This window comes from Gouania willdenowi, unplaced genomic scaffold (assembly GCF_900634775.1).
Source record: "Gouania willdenowi unplaced genomic scaffold, fGouWil2.1 scaffold_215_arrow_ctg1, whole genome shotgun sequence".
NCBI lineage: Eukaryota > Metazoa > Chordata > Actinopteri > Blenniiformes > Gobiesocidae > Gouania > Gouania willdenowi.
In genome coordinates this window covers 292,218-315,273 of record NW_021144969.1, presented here as the reverse complement: position 1 = coordinate 315,273, position 23,056 = coordinate 292,218, and the positions used below count along the sequence as shown (strand labels likewise).

At 41.6% G+C, this 23,056-nt stretch overlaps 1 protein-coding gene and 1 pseudogene across 1 annotated transcript in view; both read left to right on the top strand.

Annotated features, from left to right (window-relative positions):
• mep1bb (meprin A subunit beta b) overlaps positions 1-23,056 on the top strand; it is a 32,001-nt gene that overhangs the window by 6,426 nt on the left and 2,519 nt on the right. The window contains exons 12-13 of the mRNA XM_028441312.1: positions 1,334-1,513; positions 19,487-19,628. Of these exons, the coding sequence (XP_028297113.1) occupies positions 1,334-1,513; positions 19,487-19,628 (322 nt within the window). The remainder of the gene's footprint in view (positions 1-1,333; positions 1,514-19,486; positions 19,629-23,056) is intronic.
• LOC114458933 (uncharacterized protein K02A2.6-like) lies at positions 5,026-7,009 on the top strand (annotated as a pseudogene).

Here is a 23,056-nt window from a genome sequence, read left to right as displayed (position 1 = left end):
ATGAAGCAATAGGCCTAAAACATGAGAGGGAGTGCTGTTGTGATGAAATAATCACACCACTGCTGATATTTCAGCATAATGTGGTGGGTTTCCCTTTATCTAAATGTTGATGTGATGATGTGAAGAATTCTCTGTGGACACCTTAACATAACATTTTGTTAATACAAAGTGAAGATGAGTGTCTGAATTAGACCCTCCGTGGTAAGGTCTGAGAGTAGCAAAGCCAAACGCTACTCCAAGAAAAAACAGGAAAGAGAACGCATATATGTTCTGACGAGAAACCTGAAACCAACATGTGGTGTCTAAATAAGGCTTTAGCTTTGGCACAAAGAGAGGGCGCAACAAATGTTAATTGTGGACCTAAGGGTGGTAAAAATCTGTCAAAGAACTGGAGCCGGACACCTTTATGACATACAGCTGCGGCTTGTCTGGGACCTTGGTTTCCAGCTCAATATATCACTCTAGCAACTGTGCAGGCTGGGTTTAATTGTGAAAACATGTGTTCAAGCATGCAAAAAACCAACACTCAAATTTAGGTAAAAATGTATATTGCATTAAATGAATATCATGGGAAGCAGTCAATACACCTCAATAACAGCACAACCTCGAGTGTGATATGGCTTTTATACTACAGTTCTACAAACACATTTTATTAGTTAACATTGACAAGTGACAAGAGATTAAGGCCTTGTCCACACGTAGCTGGGTATTTTTATAAACGTATATTCACTATCCTCCATTTTTAAAAAAAAGTTATGTCCCTACATCATAGTTTAAAAACAGCCACAACCGGGCACTGCTACCCTACACCGATGCTGCCAGCACAGTCCCCGTGATGTTTGGAAAAGTAAAACTCCGGTTATCAGTGTCAGTTTTCCCAAATCTTCACTTTGATCCCCGTTTTTAATGACATCCTGCGTTTTTGTGTGGATGACAGGCCAAACCGTAGAAAAATATATTTGTTTTAGCAGAATGTGTGGACAGGCTCTAAGATTTGTTTGGATATTTAATCCTTTGGCTCTGCGCACTAAAATAAAAAAGTGGAGAACACACATGCTACGCTCACACTGCAGGCAAATGCGACCCAAATACGATTTTTTATTGCCCATATGCAACCTGTATCCAATCTGTTAAAGACTGTCTGAATAACACAATTCTGATTTTAATGAACTCTGCATCAATGAAGCCGCTGTCATCCTTATCCCAACACAGTTGACTCCGACTCCACATTCAAACAGTCCGTTGTAAAGATCTTGAGACGCTGACGATAGTATGACACAGTCCTTTATGTGAGTATCTGTATTTCATTCTCTAATGCCTCTCTCTTTAACAGGCTCTGATAATTTTTTCTGGGATGATCCACGTAAGGTTGGCATTGAGGTTAGCGATGCAGACGGATCCAAATACTTCCGAGGGCCTGGTGCCGGAACTTCGGTGTATCTCACCCATCTCAGGGCCAAGAGCAAGGACTTTATCAAGGGAGGGGATGCCATATTTCTTCTCAGCATGGAAGGTAAAAGCACAACAGACTTCAACATTTAAAAAAAGGGGAGGAAAAAAAGGCTTCTCTCTGAATAAAACAGATTCATCAGAACACAAAGACCACTTTATAAGTATGGATTCTAAATTACAAGTCAGTGGATTCAAGCTTGTAGACAGGATGGCTAAGTGTATTATAAAAATTGTCTTCTGTACCACAAAATGTTCATGACTTACTATATCCTACTTGTTATAACACTTTGTGTAGCACCTGTATGGTACATAACAAGGGGAAAATGTAATATAGAAGTCACAGTTCATGGAATGGCTATCCCAACAATAGAATAAATACAGACAGAACTGAAAAGGGCACATACAAGGCAGTGACAACTTAAACAAGAAATTACATTTTGATTTCTTTATCAATTTTGGTGGCTTTTTTGGTATTTTGTTTGATCAATTTAAGAGAATTGAAGTAATAGTGAACCAGATGATAAAAAAAAAAAAAAAAAAAAACATTACACAAAAGATAAGAGTCTTTCCTTTTCGTATGAATAAAATATTTACCCATTAAAATACCAAGATTTGTGACATCAGAGATACTTGAGTCCAGATTGACCATGAAATAAATACTGTCTTTGGAATTAAAAGGAGGTACTTTGTGAATGTAAGTCCAAAACACATTTGTCATTTCATAACTAAAAATATACAAAATCATCAACAGGGTATATGCCAGAAATAATGTTAAAATGTATTTCTTTGACTTTTGGGGCAATTGAGTATGCGAAGTAAAAAGAAAACATTTGTTTATTGGAAGCTTGGGTAACAATTCTGTCAACAAGATTGACTTGATCAATAGTTAAAGTAGGCAGATGCAAGCATAGTGTTCTGAATGAGTCTGAGAAAAGGAATGGGAATTGACCTTTCGCAAAACCCCGCCCACAAACAGTCATTGTCAAATTGTCCAATCATACGTCCATTGCTTTTGTCAACCAGTGTAACGGCAAAAATGTTACTGCTACTGCAATACACAAGGTCACTTTAATTGCTATTTTATACTATTTAGACTATTTAACTATTTAACTTTTTAACTATAAAAACATCTCAGGGATGTGTGTGTCAGTATCTGTAGTATGGGAGATGTGTATGATTGTAACTGATCCTGGAGAAATGTTATCATATCTTATTTGCACTAATGTGTATGTTCAGCAAAATGACAATAAAGCTTGATATGATTTGATTTTGATTAACTAAGGTGTTGAAAGATATTACAGTACCTTGACTTAACTATACATTCACATACCTAGTGAAAAAGGGGTGGTCGACGGCGATGACATTTCAGTCAACATCCTCCTGAAGCATACAAGTCTCCCAATCTACACTAAAGCTGCAGTTTGTACATTGCTCTCTCTGCTCCGTTTTGAAACCGAAACTGAACCTCCCTTACTTTTTTCTCAATATAGACTAGTGACAAATGTATGGACTTTATCTTGTGTTAGTGGAGTTTTTCTGATCTTTTAGAGACTCTAACATGAGTGCACAAATCACTGTAGTTCAGGGTGGGACTGGGGAGGGAAAGTGGGCCGGTTTGTCAATGACCCCCGGGCCACTTTCCCACGCTTTATGCGCGGTGTAGAGAGCCAGCCAGTCGGCAACATGAGTTTCATGTCCCTTGATTAAAAAAAAAGCTGCATTTGATGTTGCTTTAAACCATAATCATATAGTAATCATTAACTTGAACCCTTAAGTAGCCTACAGTAAAATAATTACAGCAGTAAAGGGATTTTACAGCATGTAGTGATTTTAAGGCAAACAGGTCATTGATAACAATAAAATTTGGCTGACCCACCACCCCAACCACCCTTTATATTTTAAGACAAGTGTACAGGAAATTTAAAATAGCCACTTGTCAACCACTTACTAGATACAGTTAGGTGATTAGAATCTGGTAGGCGTACCTTTGTTGGCATTGAAATGCTGTGAACATTCCCACTAGGGCTGAGCAATATGGACCAAATCTCATATCTCAATATATTTTAACAAAATGGTGATCTTGATAATTTAATTTCAAATGAAGTCTGACCAAAAAGACAATTCTTGGTCAAATTTGCTGATGCAAAATGCCATACACACATTTATTAGCAAAAAGCTGCACAATATGTGCCACTTTTGGCTTTTTCACCTGTAAAGGACAGCATGTGTGAGTGAGTTCTGTAGTGTAGCTTGTTATGGGGGAGGTCTGGGTTAGGACACACTCATTAAAGGTACAGTCTGCAACTCTCATAATAGTGACTTTTTGTCATATTTGCTAAAGCTGTCACTATGTAAGGACAGATTTACATTAAACTAGTAGTTTGTGTGAAAAAACAGACTCATTGAATCCCCCTGCTGCTCCCGCAGCCTTTGGCAGATTGCCAAAATGCACTGAGCAAAAAGAACCAATCAGAGCCAGGATTGTTTTTGATGGGCTGTCTGCCAGCTGTTGCTCACAGGCCCCACCCCTTTCCCAGGCTGGAGCACTTTCTTTTTACAGGGTATGGTCTGGAGGAGTAGAAGATGGAATTGGTGACTTTTCTGCTTGAAAGGTAATTACTGCTGCTTGATTTACATTATGTTTAATTTGTAATTGTTACACTAGAACTCTGTAGTGCATGTGTGTTATGTATTGACATGAGCAGCTATGGTTAGTACTGTGTAAGAGGCACTACTTTATGTTGCGCATGTGTACAGGTGCATACGTTATGTGTACAGTGTCAGCGCACTAATGTTAGAGTTGTGATAAGGCACTTGTGGAGTAAAAGATGTTTAAAACGTTACCGGAGCTTTCGTCTATTATTTTACAAGGTTATGTAAGTGACAAACATAACAAAACTGGCGACGAGGATTCACATGAACCCGGGCAATTACTGCGGATGCTCGAGGACAAGTAAAAGGTACAAACGGACTTGGTTTTGTGAGCAGTATTTTGTTTGCTCAACCCGGAAATAGGATCGCCGGAGCTGGGGATGATTATAACACGAGACTAAAGAAAGTGATTGGACGCGATAAAGAGGCATAATGTCGGCGTTTGTGGGACATATGGACACTTTTGACAGTTCAGTGGAGGACTGGACAATCTATGTGGAAAGATTTGAACAGTATTGCTTAGCTAATGACATCAGGGATGAGAGAAAAGCCCCGTTGGTGATCGCGGAGCGCTTCAGATTCCAGAAGAGAAACCAAGCAAAGACTGAGACCGTGTCAGAGTACATAGCTGAACTGAGGAGGCTGGCGGAGCATTGCCAGTTTGGAGTGGGACTATCTGACGCACTGAGAGACCGGTTCGTCTGTGGTCTACACAATGAGAGCACTCAAAAACGCCTTTTAACAGAAGATAGGCTCACCTTGCAACGTGCGGTGGATGTCGCTGTGTCGGTGGAAACAGCAGCGAGAGACGCCACCGAACTACAGCATGCGCTGTGTATGAATTACAAACCAAGCAGCGTAGTTTCAAATCGAAGCCGTGTTGTAAACAATCACATGACCCAGCTGACTGTTGGTTTAAAGATAAAGATTGTAGGCAATGCAGAAAAAGGGAGCACATACAGAAGATGTGTAAAGCTAAATACAATAAAGAGAAATCAAATGCAAAATGGGGGAAAAAGCTGCATAAAGTCACAGAAACGGAGTTCGACAGCTCAAGTGAGGAGGAACTGTCTTGTGTTGGACTATATGCAACTGATGAGGATGATAGGGATGTAATATGGGTGACACCAAAAGTCCATGGAGTGCCATTAAAGATGGAACTGGACACAGGATCTGCACTGTCACTCATATTCAACAAAGATTACATGAAAAACTTTCCAGACATGAAGTTGTCTCGCACAAGTGTGAAACTGAAAACCTATACAGGTCAAAGAGTAGCTCCTCTGGGAAAGTTGAAAGTAAAGGTGAAATATAAAAATCAAACATGTAATCTGGAATTGTTTGTTCTCAAAAAGGAGGTGCGCCGCTGTTTGGACGGCAATGGCTAAGACAATTCAAACTGAACTGGCAAGAAATAAAGACTATGAACATTGCTTCTAAACAGCTCACAGGCCAAAGGCTGTCAGAAATAATAGAGAAACATGCAGCAGTGTTCAGCGAGGGCATAGGAACCATGAAAAACATTAAAGCGTGTCTAGAGCTTCAAAATGATGCAAAGCTAAAGTTTCACAAAGCACGCCCGGTACCGTATGCTCTACGCCCAAAGGTTGAAGCTGAGCTACAACAACTAATGGATCAAGGGATCTTGTCCAAAGTGGATTGGTCTGAATGGGCAACGCCAATTGTACCAGTGGCTAAGAAGTCTTCAGAACGAGTGTGTATTTGTGGTGACTTCAAAGGAACAGTTAACCCTGTACTGCACGCAGTCCAGTATCCACTTCCTCGCATTGATGACATTTTTGCATCTTTAGCAAATGGTGAGCTTTACAAAAATAGACCTTGCTCAGGCCTATCTACAAATGGAGATGGACGAAAGTTCACGCAAGTATCTCACCATAAACACTCACAAAGGACTGTACCAATACAACCGACTTGTGTTTGGCATCACAAGTGCCCCGGCAATCTGGCAACGCGCAATGGACCAAGGTGCTCCAAGGGATCCCAAGTACACAATGTTATTTGGATGACATCATTGTTACTGGCTCAGACAAAGACTCACACTTAGCAAACTTGGATGCAGTCCTCACAAAACTTGAGGACTATGGACTAAAGGCTAACAAAAAGAAATGTGAGTTTTTCAAGGAATGCATTGAGTACTGTGGGCACAGGATAGACAAAAATGGACTACACAAAACGCAAGATAAAATCGAGGCCATAGTGAATTCTCCTCAACCTGAAAACGTGAGTCAATTACGCTCATTTCTTGGCCTCATTAATTACTATCACAAGTTTTTGCCAAATCTGTCATCTTTGTTGCACCCACTCAATGGTCTTCTCCATCAAAACACAAAATGGAGCTGGACTAATGACTGTGAACAAGCCTTTAAAAAGGCAAAGAGACTCATTGTGTCAGAAAAAGTTTTGACACACTTTGACCCGAAGTTGCCCCTGCGACTCGCTTGTGACACTTCACCATACGGCATTGGTGCTGTTTTGTCACACAAAATGACTGATGGCTCAGAACGCCCCATTGCTTTTGCATCACGCTCTTTGGCACCTGCAGAGCGTAACTATGCACAAATAGACAGAGAGGCTTTAAGTTTTGTGTGGGGAGTGAAAAAGTTTAACTAATATCTGTATGGCAAGCATTTCACTCTCATTACAGATCACCAGCCATTAATCTCCATCTTCAGTCCACAGAAAGGTGTTCCAGCGATGGCAGCAGCTCGTCTACAACGTTGGGCTCTGTTCCTGGGAGCACACACGTACACCATTGAATACAGGGGAACAAAGCAACATGGAAATGCGGATGGACTGTCTCGCCTTCCTCAGACATGCACAGGTAAAGGCACTGACCCCGCTTTACCCCTGCACATGCTTCAAATTGAACCTCTCCCAGTGACAAGTGCACAAATAAGCAAAGAAACAAGAAATGACCCTCTACTATCTAAGGTGTATGACTTAACTGTGACCGGTTGGCCTTCCCAGAGAGAAACTGAACTGTCGGACTATTTCACAAGGAAGGATCAACTTACGGTGTGCCACGGTTGTGTCATGTGGGGTTCACGTGTTATTGTACCACCCAAACTGCGTGCTAAAGTGCTTAACGCACTGCATGATGGACACATGGGGGTTGTAAAAATGAAAAGCCTTACGAGAAGTTATGTGTGGTGGCCTGGCCTTGATAACCACATAGAAACTCTTGTCAAAACATGCACAGGTTGTCAACAAACTCAGCGCCAACCCCAGCTTGCTCCTGTTCACACTTGGGAATGGCCGACGACTCCATGGCAACGCATACATGTGGACTATGCTGGACCTTTTATGGACCACATGTTCCTTATAGTGGTCGATGCACACTCGAAATGGCCTGAGGTTTTCACAGTAAATAAAGCAACCACGACGAAAACGGTGACTCAACTCCAGATGCTTTTTGCTCGCACTGGATATCCGCTTCAGCTTGTCAGCGACAACGGAACGCAGTTCACCAGTGAGGAATTTCAGGTTTTCCTGAAAAACAATGGAATAAAACATGTCACCTCTGCTCCTCATCATCCGGCTACCAATGGACTGGCTGAACGTTTTGTGCAGACTTTTAAACAGTCCATGAAAGCAAGTAGGAAGGAAGAAGTGCCTCTGCAACAGAAAATAACGAACTTTCTACTAGCATACCGAAACACACCATACTCAATGACAGGACAATCACCTGCAATGTTGTTCATGGGAAGAAACTTAAGGTGTCGTTTGGATCTACAGAAACCTGACATCCATCAACATGTCACTAACAAACAATGTTCTCCAACTCAACAACAAGGGAAACTAAGATCATTCAATATTGGACAAAAAGTTCTGGCTCGAGACTATCGCAACCAAAGTGACAAGTGACAGCAAGCTGAGATTCTGTCACAATCAGGAGCACTCTCTTACACTGTGGGCCTACAACCTGATGTCATCTGGCGCAGACATGTCGATCAACTTTTGGATGCCTCACATGGAAATGACACTAACCGATCTGTGACACCAACTGGTACTGCAAATAAAAAAGACAGTATCTCAACACCCGACTTGACAGAAGTGGAAATCAACTCCACACCAGAGACTGTGAACAGTACCAGACCAATCACAAACCTGCCTGACCCTCCGGGACATAGATACCCTGGAAGGAACCGAAAACCACCTGAGAGACTTGATTTATAAAAAGAAAAATAAACAAGTGTTGTAACTGTTCAAAAACAAAAATAGTAAAAAAAAAAAAAGAGTAAAAAAAAAAAAAAAGTTTTATTGAATTGTTAATACATGCCAATGTATACTTGTGCATTTGTTATAAAGGTAAGTTCTATTTTTGAAGTTATTTGCAATAACTCATACTTGGTATTTTTATTTGAATTTCATAAGTGCATAAAAGCTGGAAGGGAGGAATTGTTATGTATTGACATAAGCAGCTATGGTTAGTACTGTGTAAGAGGCACTGCTTTATGTTGCGCATGTGTACAGGCGCATACGTTATGTGTACAGTGTCAGCACACTAATGATAGAGGTGTGATAAGGCACCTGTGGAGTAAAAGATGTTTAAAATGTTACCGGAGCTTTCATCTATTATTTTACAAGGTTATGTAAGTGACAAACATAACAATGTGTTTGTTCTGTAAGTGACACTGTGTTGTTGCTGCTGCTGCTAGAATGGTGTGTGCACATAGAGAATGAGAAGCGCTGCAGTAACATGCTTTTAACAGAGCATGTTATATTATTGTGATGTTGCTGTCGGACTAATGTTAGCTCCTTTGAGGGAGGGACTTTGGAATGTTTGGAAGCAGGGCAAGAGAGCAGCGGGGAGGGAGGGGGAGAGAGGGATCTAAAAATTGCGGACGGCACCTTTAATCCATCTTTACATGCTGTTCTGAGAAATAAAAACAAGTATTTTTAGACAAAATATGATATACAGCTATATCTGCGATATTCTAGTTTTCTATATCGCCAAAATAGAAAATTCGATACATCTGGAATTTCGATATATTGTCCAGTCCTAATTCCTCATATGATTCTCTGGTATTCACTAATGACTTATTAGACACATTTGTTGTAGACTTTACATTCTTTAACACTTTTTGAAAGGAGTTTATATTTGTGGTGCTTGTGATTGGCTGATTCTTCATGGTGACTTACGTGGTTCCTTTCACTGTGGGAGACGCTAAAATTTCAGTTACAAATCTTACAGAACGTGTAACTGTGTCCCATCCTGCTGCTCTTTAGGAAGATAAACTCTCTGTCTCATTTTCCAAGGTATTTACAAAAGTTATTTGTTTTTTTTCGCTGGAACATCTTCTAACATTACATCCATCCATCTCTCTTCTGAGTTGTTTCTGGGTTTGTTCCCGTTGTCGGCACTACTCTCGCGAGAACTGCCAATCAGGCCATTTCAAGTGGCAGTTCTCGTGAGATTAGTGACAGCATTCAATTTAGAGAGGCAGAGGAATGTTCATTTTTTAATTATTATTACGTTACAATACTGGGTATTTACGGGAATATACTAATACGGGACGATGGTGGGAAAGAGGGGTAAAATACGGGCGTTTCCCAGTTAAAACGGGATACTTGACAGATATGTTTATTCCCCCTTTCTTTTTCTCTTTCTCATGGCCCCACCGGTGGCCTGCCCACCGGGGATATCCTCGGTATCCCCGTACAGCCAATTCGCCCTTACTGTAGTTACTGTCCTGAGCAGTGGCTGCTGTCATTGGCTCGTCCACACTAGAGAGCACATAATGATAATAATAATAATTAAAGCCGCGAGCGGCGTCATAGGTTCCGATGAAGCGGCCGGGGGCGGTAACCCACGGTCACGTATACCACTGTTGGGGATTTGGGAATTGGCCTAGAGTTATAAGCGTTTTCGTATAACGGTGTAGTTATGGCGAGGGATTTTCCTGTGTCATGATAGGCCCCTCCCACTTTTCACAGCCTGCTCTATTTGCCATAGCAATGTGCTTCCATCTAATAAGATTCATCCTACAGTGTTTTGAAGTCAACACGACATATCGTCTGTCCGCTACAGCTGCTCGTGTAGGACGACCACAGAAGCGGCGCCCTCTGAGAACGCAAGGCATTGTGGGTAAATTGGTTATCGTTTGTTGTTTAGCTCTGGACAGTGATCGTGTGTATCAAAAATGAAGCAGTTTGAACTTTGCACTCTAGAGTTATAAGCGTTTTCGTATAACGGCGTAGTTATGGCGAGGGATTTTCCTGTGTCATGATAGGCCCCTCCCACTTTTCACAGCCTGCTCTATTTGCCATAGCAATGTGCTTCCATCTAATAAGATTCATCCTACAGTGTTTTGAAGTCAACACGACATATCGTCTGTCCGCTACAGCTGCTCGTGTAGGACGACCACAGAAGCGGCGCCCTCTGAGAACGCAAGGCATTGTGGGTAAATTGGTTCTCGAGTTTTGTTTATGGCTGTACGGTCATCATGTGTATCAAATATGAAGCAGTTTGAACTTTGCATTCTAGAGTTATAAGCTTTTTCCTAGAACGGCGTCCTGTAAATGCTAACCGTGTACATGACCTTAAATGACACCGGTCGAAAACACAAGGCATGATGGGAAATGTTTCAAAGCAGTCATGACCAAGCTTGGGCACATGTCCTTTGTGTGAAATTTGAAGCTGATCGAAGTTTGTGTGTCAGAGTTATGGAGATTTGGAATTTTTTGCGTGCTAACGAAAATTAGCATTGCAGTTTTGTGGCGGCGCCACGACCAAACCGTGACAGATACAAAAATTCTTTCGATAACTTTTCATCTTCAATGGGTCCTATGTGGTGTTGCCAAGTTTTAAGCGAATCGGATGAATCCCCTCAGACTAGATAGCGCAGATGCGTTTAGAGGGCGAAACGCCATTTTTGACCTTTGACCCAAGATGGCTGACTTCCTGTTTGGTTTTGGGCGGGGTCACAATGTAACTTTTTGCTCATTCTGGGGCGAAGACTACATCTGGCAATTTTCGTGCAAATCGGTCAAACCTGGCGGTCGCGTGGTTCCATCGTTTGTTTTGGCGGCGAAAACGCACGCTATGCGTGCGTTTTCTGTCCGTTTTTTTTCACGCCACCAAATTATCAAATTTTTCGCCAGGCCTGAGGTGCGTGCAAATTTCGGTGAGTTTTCGGGCATTTTTAGGGGGTCGAATTAGCGATCAAAGGCGGGCGGGGTATAATAATAATAATAGTAAATAAAAGCGAAAACAATAGGTTCCTCTGTCCCATTCTGGGACATCGGAACCTAATAATAATAATAATAATAATAATAATAATTAAAGCCGCGAGCGGCGTCATAGGTTCCGATGAAGTGGCCGGGGGCGGTAACCCACGGTCACGTATACCACTGTTGGGGATTTGGGAATCGGCCTGGAGTTGTAAGTGTTTTCGTATAACGGCGTAGCTATGGCGATGGATTTTCCTGTGTCATGATAGGCCCCTCCCACTTTTCACAGCCTGCTCTTTTTGCCATAGCAATGTGCTTCCATCTAATAAGATTCATCCTACAGTGTTTTGAAGTCAACACGACATATCGTCTGTCCGCTACAGCTGCTCGTGTTGGATGAAAACAGAAGCGGCGCCCTCTGAGAACACAAGGCATTATGGGTAAATTGGTTATCGTTTGTTGTTTGGGGCTGTACGGTCATCATGTCTATCAAATATGAAGCACTTTGAACTTTGCATTCTAGAGTTATAAGCTTTTTCCTATTACAGGGTGCTGATGGCGAAGGATTCTCCTGTGTCATGATAGGCCCCTCCCACTTTTCACAGCCTGCTCTTTTTGCCATAGCAATGTGCTTCCATCTAATAATATTCATCCTACAGTGTTTTGAAGTCAACACAATATATCGTCTGTCCGCTACAGCTGCTCGTGTTGGACGACCACAGAAGCGGCGCCCTCTGAGAACGCAAGGCATTGTGGGTAAATTGGTTATCGTTTGTTGTTTAGCTCTGGACAGTGATCGTTTGTATCAAATATGAAGCAGTTTGAACTTTGCACTCTAGAGTTATAAGCGTTTTCGTATATATGGCGTTGTTATGGCGAGGGATTTTCGTTTGTCATTATAAGCCCCTCCCACTGACCACAGTCTGTTGTTTCTTCAATAGGAATTTGCTCCCCTCTGTGTAGGTTCATCCTACAGTGTTTTGAAGTCAACACGACATATTGTCTGTCCGCTACAGCTGCTCGTGTAGGACGACCACAGTGGCGGCGCCCTCTGAGAACGCAAGGCATTGTGGGTAAATTGGTTATCGTTTGTTGTTTAGCTCTGGACAGTGATCGTATGTATCAAATATGAAGCAGTTTGAACTTTGCACTCTAGAGTTATAAGCGTTTTCGTATATATGGCGTTGTTATGGCGAGGGATTTTCGTGTGTCATTATAAGCCCCTCCCACTGACCACAGTCTGTTGTTCCTTCAATAGGAATTTGCTCCCCTCTGTGTAGGTTCATCCTACAGTGTTTTGAAGTCAACACGACATATCGTTTGTCCGCTACAGCTGCTCGTGTTGGACGACCACAGAGGGCGAAGAATTTTCCAGTGATATTTTAGGCCCCTCCCACTGACCACAGTCTGTTGTTTCTTCAATAGGAATTTGCTCCCCTCTGTGTAGGTTCATCGTACAGTGTTTTGAAGTCAACACGACATATCGTCTGTCCGCTACAGCTGCTCGTGTTGGACGACCACAGAAGCGGCGCCCTCTGAGAACGCAAGGCATTGTGGGTAAATTGGTTATCGTTTGTTGTTTAGCTCTGGACAGTGATTGTATGTATCAAATATGAAGCAGTTTGAACTTTGCACTCTAGAGTTATAAGCGTTTTCGTATATATGGCGTTGTTATGGCGAGGGATTTTCGTGTGTCATTATAAGCCCCTCCCACTGACCACAGTCTGTTGTTTCTTCAATAGGAATTTGCTCCCCTCTGTGTAGGTTCATCCTACAGTGTTTTGAAGTCAACACGACATATCGTCTGTCCGCTACAGCTGCTCGTGTTGGACGACCACAGAAGCGGCGCCCTCTGAGAACGCAAGGCATTGTGGGTAAATTGGTTATCGTTTGTTGTTTAGCTCTGGACAGTGATCGTGTGTATCAAAAATGAAGCAGTTTGAACATTGCATTCTAGAGTTATAAGCTTTTTCCTAGAACGGCGTCCTGTTGATGCTAACCGTGTACATGACCTTAAATGACACCGGTCGAAAACACAAGGCATGATGGGAAATGTTTCAAAGCAGTCATGACCAAGCTTGGGCACATGTCCTTTGTGTGAAATTTGAAGCTGATCGAAGTTTGTGTGTCAGAGTTATGGAGATTTGGAATTTTTTGCGTGCTAACGAAAATTAGCATTACATTTTTGTGGCGGCGCCACGACCAAACCGTGACAGATACGAAAATTCTTTTGATAACTTTTCATCTTCAATGGGTCCTATGTGGTGTTGCCAAGTTTTAAGCGAATCGGATGAATCCCCTCAGACTAGTTCGCGCAGATGCGTTTCGAGGGCGAAACGCCATTTTTGACCTTTGACCCAAGATGGCTGACTTCCTGTTTGGTTTTGGGCGGGGTCACAATGTAACTTTTTGCTCATTCTAGGGCGAAGACTACATGTGGCGATTTTCGTGCAAATCGGTCAAACCTGGCGGTCGTGCGGTTCCATCGTTTTTTTGGCGGCGAAAACGCACGCTACGCGTGCGTTTTCTGTCCGTTTTTTTTCACGCCACCAAATTATCAAATTTTTCGCCAGGCCTGAGGTGCGTGCAAATTTCGGTGAGTTTTCGGGCATTTTTAGGGGGTCGAATTAGCGATCAAAGGCGGGCGGGGTATAATAATAAAACGATATAATAGCGAAAACAATAGGTTCCTCTGTCCCATTCTGGGACATCGGAACCTAATTAAAGCCGCGAGCGGCGTCATAGGTTCCGATGAAGCGGCCGGGGGCGGTAACCCACGGTCACGTATACCACTGTTTTGGGAATTGGCCTGAGCAAATTTGGTGTAAATTGGTGTAAAAACAACTGAGATATTGCATTTACCAAGAAATGGCGAAAGATTTTCCTGTCATGATAGGCCCCTCCCACTTTTCACAGCCTGCTCTATTTGCCATAGCAATGTGCTTCCATCTAATAAGATTCATCCTACAGTGTTTTGAAGTCAACACGACATATCGTCTGTCCGCTACAGCTGCTCGTGTAGGACGACCACAGAAGTGGCGCCCTCTGAGAACGCAAGGCATTATGGGTAAATTGGTTATGGAGTTTTGTTTATGGCTGGACAGTCGTCGTGTGTATCAAATATGAAGCAGTTTGAATTTAGCATTCTAGAGTTATAAGCTTTTTCCTATTACAGCGTGCTGATGGCGAAGAATTCTCCTGTGTCATGATAGGCCCCTCCCACTTTTCACAGCCTGGTATATTCTCCATCGCAATGTGCTTCCATCTAATAAGATTCATCCTACAGTGTTTTCAAGTCAACACGACATATCGTCTGTCCGCTACAGTTGCTCGTGTAGGACGACCACAGAAGCGGCGCCCTCTGAGAACGCAAGGCATTGTGGGTAAATTGGTTATCGTTTGTTGTTTAGCTCTGGACAGTGATCGTGTGTATCAAATATGAAGCAGTTTGAACTTTGCACTCTAGAGTTATAAGCATTTTCGTATAACGGCGTAGTTATGGCGAGGGATTTTCGTGTGTCATTATAGGCCCCTCCCACTGGCCATGATGGGTAATTTGGTCATCGAGCGTTGTTTATGGATGGACAATCATCGTGTGTATCAAATATGAAGCAGTTTGAACTTTGCACTCTAGAGTTATAAGCGTTTTCGTATAACGGCGTAGTTATGGCGAGGGATTTTCCTGTGTCATGATAGGCCCCTCCCACTTTTCACAGCCTGCTCTATTTGCCATAGAAATGTGCTTCCATCTAATAAGATTCATCCTACAGTGTTTTGAAGTCAACACGACATATCGTCTGTCCGCTACAGCTGCTCGTGTAGGACGACCACAGAAGCGGCGCCCTCTGAGAACGCAAGGCATTATGGGTAAATTGGTTATGGAGTTTTGTTTATGGCTGGACAGTCGTCGTGTGTATCAAATATGAAGCAGTTTGAATTTAGCATTCGAGAGTTATAAACGTTTTTGTATAACGGCGTAGTTATGGCGAGGGATTTTTGTGTCATTATAGGCCCCTCCCACTGGCCATGATGGGTAATTTGGTCATCGAGCGTTGTTTATGGATGGACAATCATTGTGTGTATCAAATATGAAGCAGTTTGAACTTTGCATTGAAGTGTTATAAGCATTTTCCTATTATAGCGTGCTGATGGCGAAGGATTCTCCTGTGTCATGATAGGCCCCTCCCACTTTTCACAGCCTGGTATATTTTCCATCGCAATGTGCTTCCATCTAATAAGATTCATCCTACAGTGTTTTCAAGTCAACACGACATATCGTCTGTCCACTACAGCTGCTCGTGTAGGACGACCACAGAAGCGGCGCCCTCTGAGAACGCAAGGCATTGTGGGTAAATTGGTCATCGTGTGTTGTTTAGCTCTGGACAGTGATCGTGTGTATCAAATATGAAGCAGTTTGAACTTTGCACTCTAGAGTTATAAACGTTTTCGTATAACGGCGTAGTTATGGCGAGGGATTTTTGTGTGTCATTATAGGCCCCTCCCACTGGCCATGATGGGTAATTTGGTCATCGAGCGTTGTTTATGGATGGACAATCATCATGTGTATCAAATATGAAGCAGTTTGAACTTTGCATTGAAGCGTTATAAGCATTTTCCTATTATAACGTGCTGATGGCGAAGGATTCTCCCGTGTCATTATAGGCCCCTCCCACTTATCACAGCCTGTTTTTTCTTCCATAGCAATTTGCTCCCCTCTGTGTAGTTTCATCCTACAGTGTTTTGAAGTCAACACGACATATCGTCTGTCCACTACAGCTGCTCGTGTTGGACGACCACAGAAGCGGCGCCCTCTGAGAGCGCAAGGCATTATGGGTAAATTGGTTCTCGAGTTTTGTTTATGGCTGTACGGTCATCATGTGTATCAAATATGAAGCAGTTTGAACTTTGCATTCTAGAGTTATAAGCTTTTTCCTAGAACGGCGTCCTGTAAATGCTAACCGTGTACATGACCTTAAATGACACCGGTCGAAAACACAAGGCATGATGGGAAATGTTTCAAAGCAGTCATGACCAAGCTTGGGCACATGTCCTTTGTGTGAAATTTGAAGCTGATCGAAGTTTGTGTGTCAGAGTTATGGAGATTTGGAATTTTTTGCGTGCTAACGAAAATTAGCATTGCATTTTTGTGGCGGCGCCACGACCAAACCGTGACAGATACGAAAATTCTTTCGATAACTTTTCATCTTCAATGGGTCCTATGTGGTGTTGCCAAGTTTTAGGCGAATCGGATGAATCCCCTCAGACTAGATAGCGCAGATGCGTTTCGAGGGCGAAACGCCATTTTTGACCTTTGACCCAAGATGGCTGACTTCCTGTTTGGTTTTGGGCGGGGTCACAATGTAACTTTTTGCTCATTCTGGGGCGAAGACTACATGTGGTGATTTTTGTGCAAATCGGTCAGACCTGGCGGTCGTGTGGTTCCATCGTTTGTTTTGGCGGCGAAAACGCACGCTATGCGTGCGTTTTCTGTCCGTTTTTTTTCACGCCACCAAATTATCAAATTTTTCGCCAGGCCTGAGGTGCGTGCAAATTTCGGTGAGTTTTCGGGCATTTTTAGGGGGTCGAATTAGCGATCAAAGGCGGGCGGGGTATAATAATAATAGGAAATAAAAGCGAAAACAATAGGTTCCTCTGTCCCATTCTGGGACATCGGAACCTAATAATAGTAATAATAATAATAATGCATCAATTTTATATAGCCCTTTTTTGGACACTCAAAGACGCTTTTACAGAATTAAGGGATTATTCTTTCACTCCACACTTAGTGGTGGTAACTACTATTTTAGCCACAACTGCCCTGGGGCAGACTGACAGAGGCGAGGCTGCCATAGTGCGCCATCAGTCCCTCCGACCACCACCAACACTCACTCACACACTACATTCATACTAGGCAATGTGGGTGAAGTGTCTTGCCCAGGGACACAATAACAGATACCACTGAGGTGACTGCCACCCCAATGTGGCACCTGGAATTCTCAGTGGTCTCCCATCCAACTACTAACCAGGCCCAGACCTGCTTAGCTTCAGAGATCTAACGGGATCGGGCAATGACAGGCTGTGATCTAGGCTGCCTGCCGCTCTGAGCGGACTGACAACCACCACTCCCATCCAGACTGCAAAATAAATTCACCTTGAATATGCTTCTCACACGCAAATTATCCCGTTTGTTATCACTCTCTCTCTAGTGTGTGTGCGAGGCGGACCCTGCATAGTCACGGGGGTTCATGAGGACACAAAGCAATCTGTCACTCCTCAGTGTTTGTGCCTCTCAACTGTTGCTTCTCCATCTGCCTTTTTCCACTTGATTTGCCGTGTAACTGTTTTATCTAACGCTGTTAGGGAGACTTCTGCTTGGATGCCCGTCATTACACTTTTACTACCAATGGTCCCTGAATGCGCCTGACTTCAGTCGAGCAGCCAATAGTAACGCTCAAAACAGCTCATGGAGCACACGTTTGTAAAAAGATCTCTGATTGGCTGACATCACTGGATTTATAAACTTCATTTGCAGAGCCAGAAGAAGGAGATGAGATTCACTGTCCACTCAAAGATGATTATGGATTTTTGACCAAATGATGCAAAAAATAAATAAATAAATAAATAAATACATATTGCAGCTTTAACAGGCTTTTTTACCACTTACCAGCGTTAATAGCTGCTATCTTATTAGCCTTGGGTCACCTGTAGGTACAGCTAGCTAGCTAATGTAACAGTTTGTCATTGCCTGATATCATTAGATTTCGAAAGCTAAGCAGGTCTGGGTGTTGGATGGGAGACCTGAGAATTCCAGGTGCCACAGTGGGGGACAGTCGCTCTAGTGGTATCTGTCATTGTGTCCTTGGGCAAGACACTTCACCCACATTGCCTAGTATGAATGTGGTGTGTAAGTGAGTGTTGGTGGTGGTGGGAGGGGCCAGTGGCCCACTATGGCAGCCTTGCTTTCATCAGTTTGCCCCAGGGCGGCTGTGGCTGCAATAGTAGCTTACCACCACTAAGTGTGTCTATGATAAAGCGCTATATAAAATCCAATGCATTATTATTGTTATTATTATTATTGTTATTATTAATAAGATCCCCATTAGCTGTGGTAAGCTTAAGGAGAATACGAACAATATAAGAAAACTTACCCAGCAGTGCAGGTCCACAAGGCTGTGCTCATTGCATTTGAGGTAGAGTTCATGGGGTTTTTCTACTTTGACCGTTATGCTTTCGCTTTGATAGTTAGTAGTAATGTCCCCTTCATTGTTTGTTTTAATATTTTTGAATAAATCCCTCCACAGCATATTGTAACTCATTTTTGACTGGATCTGGAAGATATCATGCAGGTATTGCTCCAAAAAGAGTCACTAACACGCATTGGTAGACATTTCCCAGCCATTGCAGACGAGACTAACTCAGGAACTTGACGGACATCGCAAAAGTAAATAAGGGGGCGGGGCTTTTACGAGAGGTCAATTGAATTACAGTTGTTGTAACCATTAAAATAAATATTTACATGGTACTTGTTAATTAAAGCATCATATGATAAAAAGAGACCATCAGTGTGCAACAAGTCATGTATAAAACAAACACAATTTTTGTCCCAATCACTTTTAAAAAGAGATTTCTTGTTTACAGTTATTACCCTGTTATTGCTCAACACTGAGTTGTGCTAATTTTAAGGGTAGCCTGGAATTCACACTTATGCAGAAATTCAAACCCTCCAATCTTGTTGAATAATTTATTAGGTATATGATACTACATAGATTGAGATTGGGATATGCAATTCTTTAGCAATTTTACACTGAACATAGTTATATAATGTGTGCTACTTATAAATTACAGACTTTAATATATATATGAAAAGTGTCATATGAAGTTGGCCTCCGCTTGGGGGGTCTGTCACTTGGTACCAGCAACAACTGCTGATTTCTAGCGGTACTGCATGAGTTACAAGTTTAAAAGTTAGATTGCATTTGCCAAATGTGTTCCAAAAGTCCCGTACACAGAGACAGTCAACAGAGAGTCCCGGTTTGATTGGATTATGCACAGACAACTTCATTTACAAATCCTAATTCTACACAAACGGATAGAAACACACACACACGGATCAAGGTACAGACACACAGATTGGATTTCGCACATGCAGATAGTTTTGTTCAATACTTTTTACTTTGCCCTTTTTCAGACGTGGCCCATCTAACAGTGACACAGCCGCTACCTTCCACCACCCTCATGCCCTCCACCCCAGACCCCTCATATATCTGCAACAACGTGGAATGTCTAAATGGCGGAGTCTGTGTTGTGGATGAGGGAAAAGCGGCTTGCAGGTAAATATTTTATAGAGTCCAATTACAGAAATTGGCAAAATTAGAATTTCTAACCATATTGAAACCAAAAAGACCAAATGAAGACATGCAGCCTACATGAAATGAAAAGGTACACCTTTCTTGTATAATTATCCAGGTTTTACATAAAGCTTTGGGTACTCTAGTTTGTTCTGAGTTTGAAAGTGTTCAGTCTGAAAATGTATCAGTTAAATTTAATGATTTTTATCTAATTATTTAACCAGGTAAAGACAGATTAGGAACACAGGCCTTTTGAAGAAAATCAACACAGGGCTAAAAAATCAAAACAAGATTAAAATTACATAAACAAGACAATCTAAACAATAGATTAAAATTACATAAACAATACAGTATAATCTAAACAGTAGGTTAAACTGATATACAATATAGAATACATTACAAAATACACACGCAATGCAGCAAGAATACTCAAAACAGTGAATGGAACCTCTAATAAGTAATGTATTCTGCGTGTGACTGTGCAACCCAGTCTCATTCCAAAACGTAGAATGACTATGCTTGTCCGCTGTGCAATGCATAGTCATCTACGCATACGTCTCTGGTTTTAAGCCTAATTTAAGGTTCTGTGAAAAAATCCCCCACCGTAGATGCACGTATGCTCAGACCTCCTTCCCCAAAACCTTACAAAAATCCTGACTACCCGTCAAGGCGTCGACTCGACAGCTCGGGCTGTGGTTGGTCAGCTCCAAACCTCAGCCCCGGTCTCTGCCTTTTCCAGTCACAGCGCCATGTTTCAACTTTTTGTGTGGCGATACAAGAGTTGTTTCTACAGTGGACTGAGTCACAGAGAGAACCAAGACAGACTAAAAGTGCCAGAGTTTTATAATTTCCTTTCATGGCTGCAGCATGTGAAACACTGCTAAACGGAGTCAATCACAGACAAAAGGTGTGTGTTTACTGTTATTATCACTACTACTGCCTCGTCCCTGTACCTACAGTGTAACAACACGCTGAACCTTAAACCAGGCTTAAGGTTCAATGTCAGCACCTACGCCGGGGGCATGCCGCCAACGTGATGCGGAGGTTGGCCCATTTACTTCTGCGTAGAGGGAAAGCCTCGCTATGCGATTGGCTGCCCTGCCGCTATGGGGTGTGACTGTGTGTTGTTGTTTAATGAGCATTAAAAAGCCCTTATTTATCTTCCGGTCACAGAAAAATATGTTTTATGTTTTTAAGCATCTTGAAATGTAATTTATTTCTGGATTTTACTTACCTACTGTGCCTAACCATGAGTGTTTTGTTGGACACAGACCTTAAAACAACGGTTTCAAAACGTGCACTTTATTTTTTAATATAAACATAGGAAACTCGTAAACAAAGTATAAAAGTGTATCGAGCAGGTTGTCGACTGCTCCGATCAACAGTCACACTGGGGGTGAGGAGACCCCGACCCCGCTGTAGAGCAGATAGAGAGCAGTGAGGTAACCAGGTCTATATCCCCGGGAAGTGGGAAGTTGGAGCGGGACAGCGCTGTAAAGATAGCTTTAAACATTATGTCATGTCTGCTCCTCTATTAGCCTCCACAGAATGTTGGTCATTGTTTGCTGTTAATGAAACACACACACTGTGGTACAGGGACAGAGTAGTGATAATAAAAGTAAACAAACACCTTTTGTCTGTGATTGACTCCAGTGTTTCACGTGCTGCAGCCATGAAAGGAAATGATAAAACTCTGGCACTTTTACTTCATCTCGGTTCTTTCTTTGACTCAGTCCACTGTAGAAACAACTCTCGTATCACTCCACAAAAAGTTGAAACATGGCGGTGTAACTGGAAAAGACAGAGACCGGGGCTGAGGTTTGGAGTTGACCAATCACAGACCTAGCTGACTATCCGTCAGGGCGTCGACTTGACGGATAGTCTTGACTTGACGGAAAATACTAAAGTAAAAACATAAATATATAATTAAATAAATGCACAAACATGCAAAAATAAATAACATTGTCCAAAAATTAAATATAGACTGATAAATATAAGTGCAAATAGAAAAGAAAATACAAACATTTATTAAAATTTTGGCAGTTGTGGTCCTCCATATGAGATTTCCTTTTATGCTCAATAATAATAATAATGATAATAATATTCATTCATTCATTTTCTTCCGCTTTATCCGGGGCCGGTTCGCGGAAGCAGCAGTCTCAGCAGAGATGCCCAGACCTCCTGCTGAGACATAATAATAATAATAGTAATAATAATAAATACAAATATTAATAATCCATCAATTTCCTGATCCCCTTGCCGATTTTCATGGTCGTAGGGGTCTCTATTGGTACTTATCTCCAGCTGATATCGGGCACTAAGCAGGGCTACACCTGTAGCATTGAATAACCTTACTGTGAATGTTTTCCTACAATAAGGTTATTATTATTATTATTATTATTATTATTATTATTATTATTGTATTTGAATATATTTCAGTGTAGGCTAAGACTGTTTGAAAACTTGTAACGATGTGAATAAAGACAGGACGTTTTTCATTATAAACTTAATGTGCTTTCACTTAAAAACAATGGTTATTTTTAAATTAATAAATTAAGAAAAAATTATTAGACAGGCTCTAAATTCTTCTTCTTAAAATGAACTATATTTCAAAAGATATTTCACCTGTTTTTGTTTAAAATTCAAGGATTGTTATTTGTCATCATGTACATGAGGAAATAACAACCCCAAGCTCTTAAAGAATAGAGTAAAGAATAATAGTATGAAACAAATAAAAATATAAAAACACCATCTATCCATGAATCAATTTTTTACCTGCTTGTTCCTTTTTTCAGGGTCGCTGGCGTCTGCTGGTGCCTATCTCCAGCTCTCAATGGGCGTTAGACAGGGGTATACCCTGGACTGGGAGCCAGTCTAGAAAAATGCCAGTAATATTAGTGTAATATTTTCCGAAATAATACAAATATACAATAATATACAACAATTATAGAACCCCAACAGCAGCAGCATAAAAAAAACCCAAAAAAAACAATTGAATGGATGTGTGTTTGCCGATTGCTCCAAAGGCTAATGAAAATAATTTCAAATGTTGAATAATATCTACCAAGTAACTGTTTCACTACAGGATTGGCTTTTTGGGTCATGATTCTGTTTAGAGTTGAATAAAAATAACGAGTATGTCTATAACTCAATATTAGTTTTGGCAAACCTTTTAATCCGTATGTGTAGATACTGTATATAAAAATAAAGCCATGTTTTTTTTACATTTACTAAATCAGTTGAAAATATTTTAAAAATTAAAAAAATTAAATTTGCCTGATATTAACTTCCCATAAAAATGTCCTACGTTATTGGGATTTAGTTGTACAATAATCATCTATCATTCAGAATCAAGAGGCTCTTGTGGCTGAAATAGCAGCCATGCTAAAAGCAGGTGTCAATGTTCATTG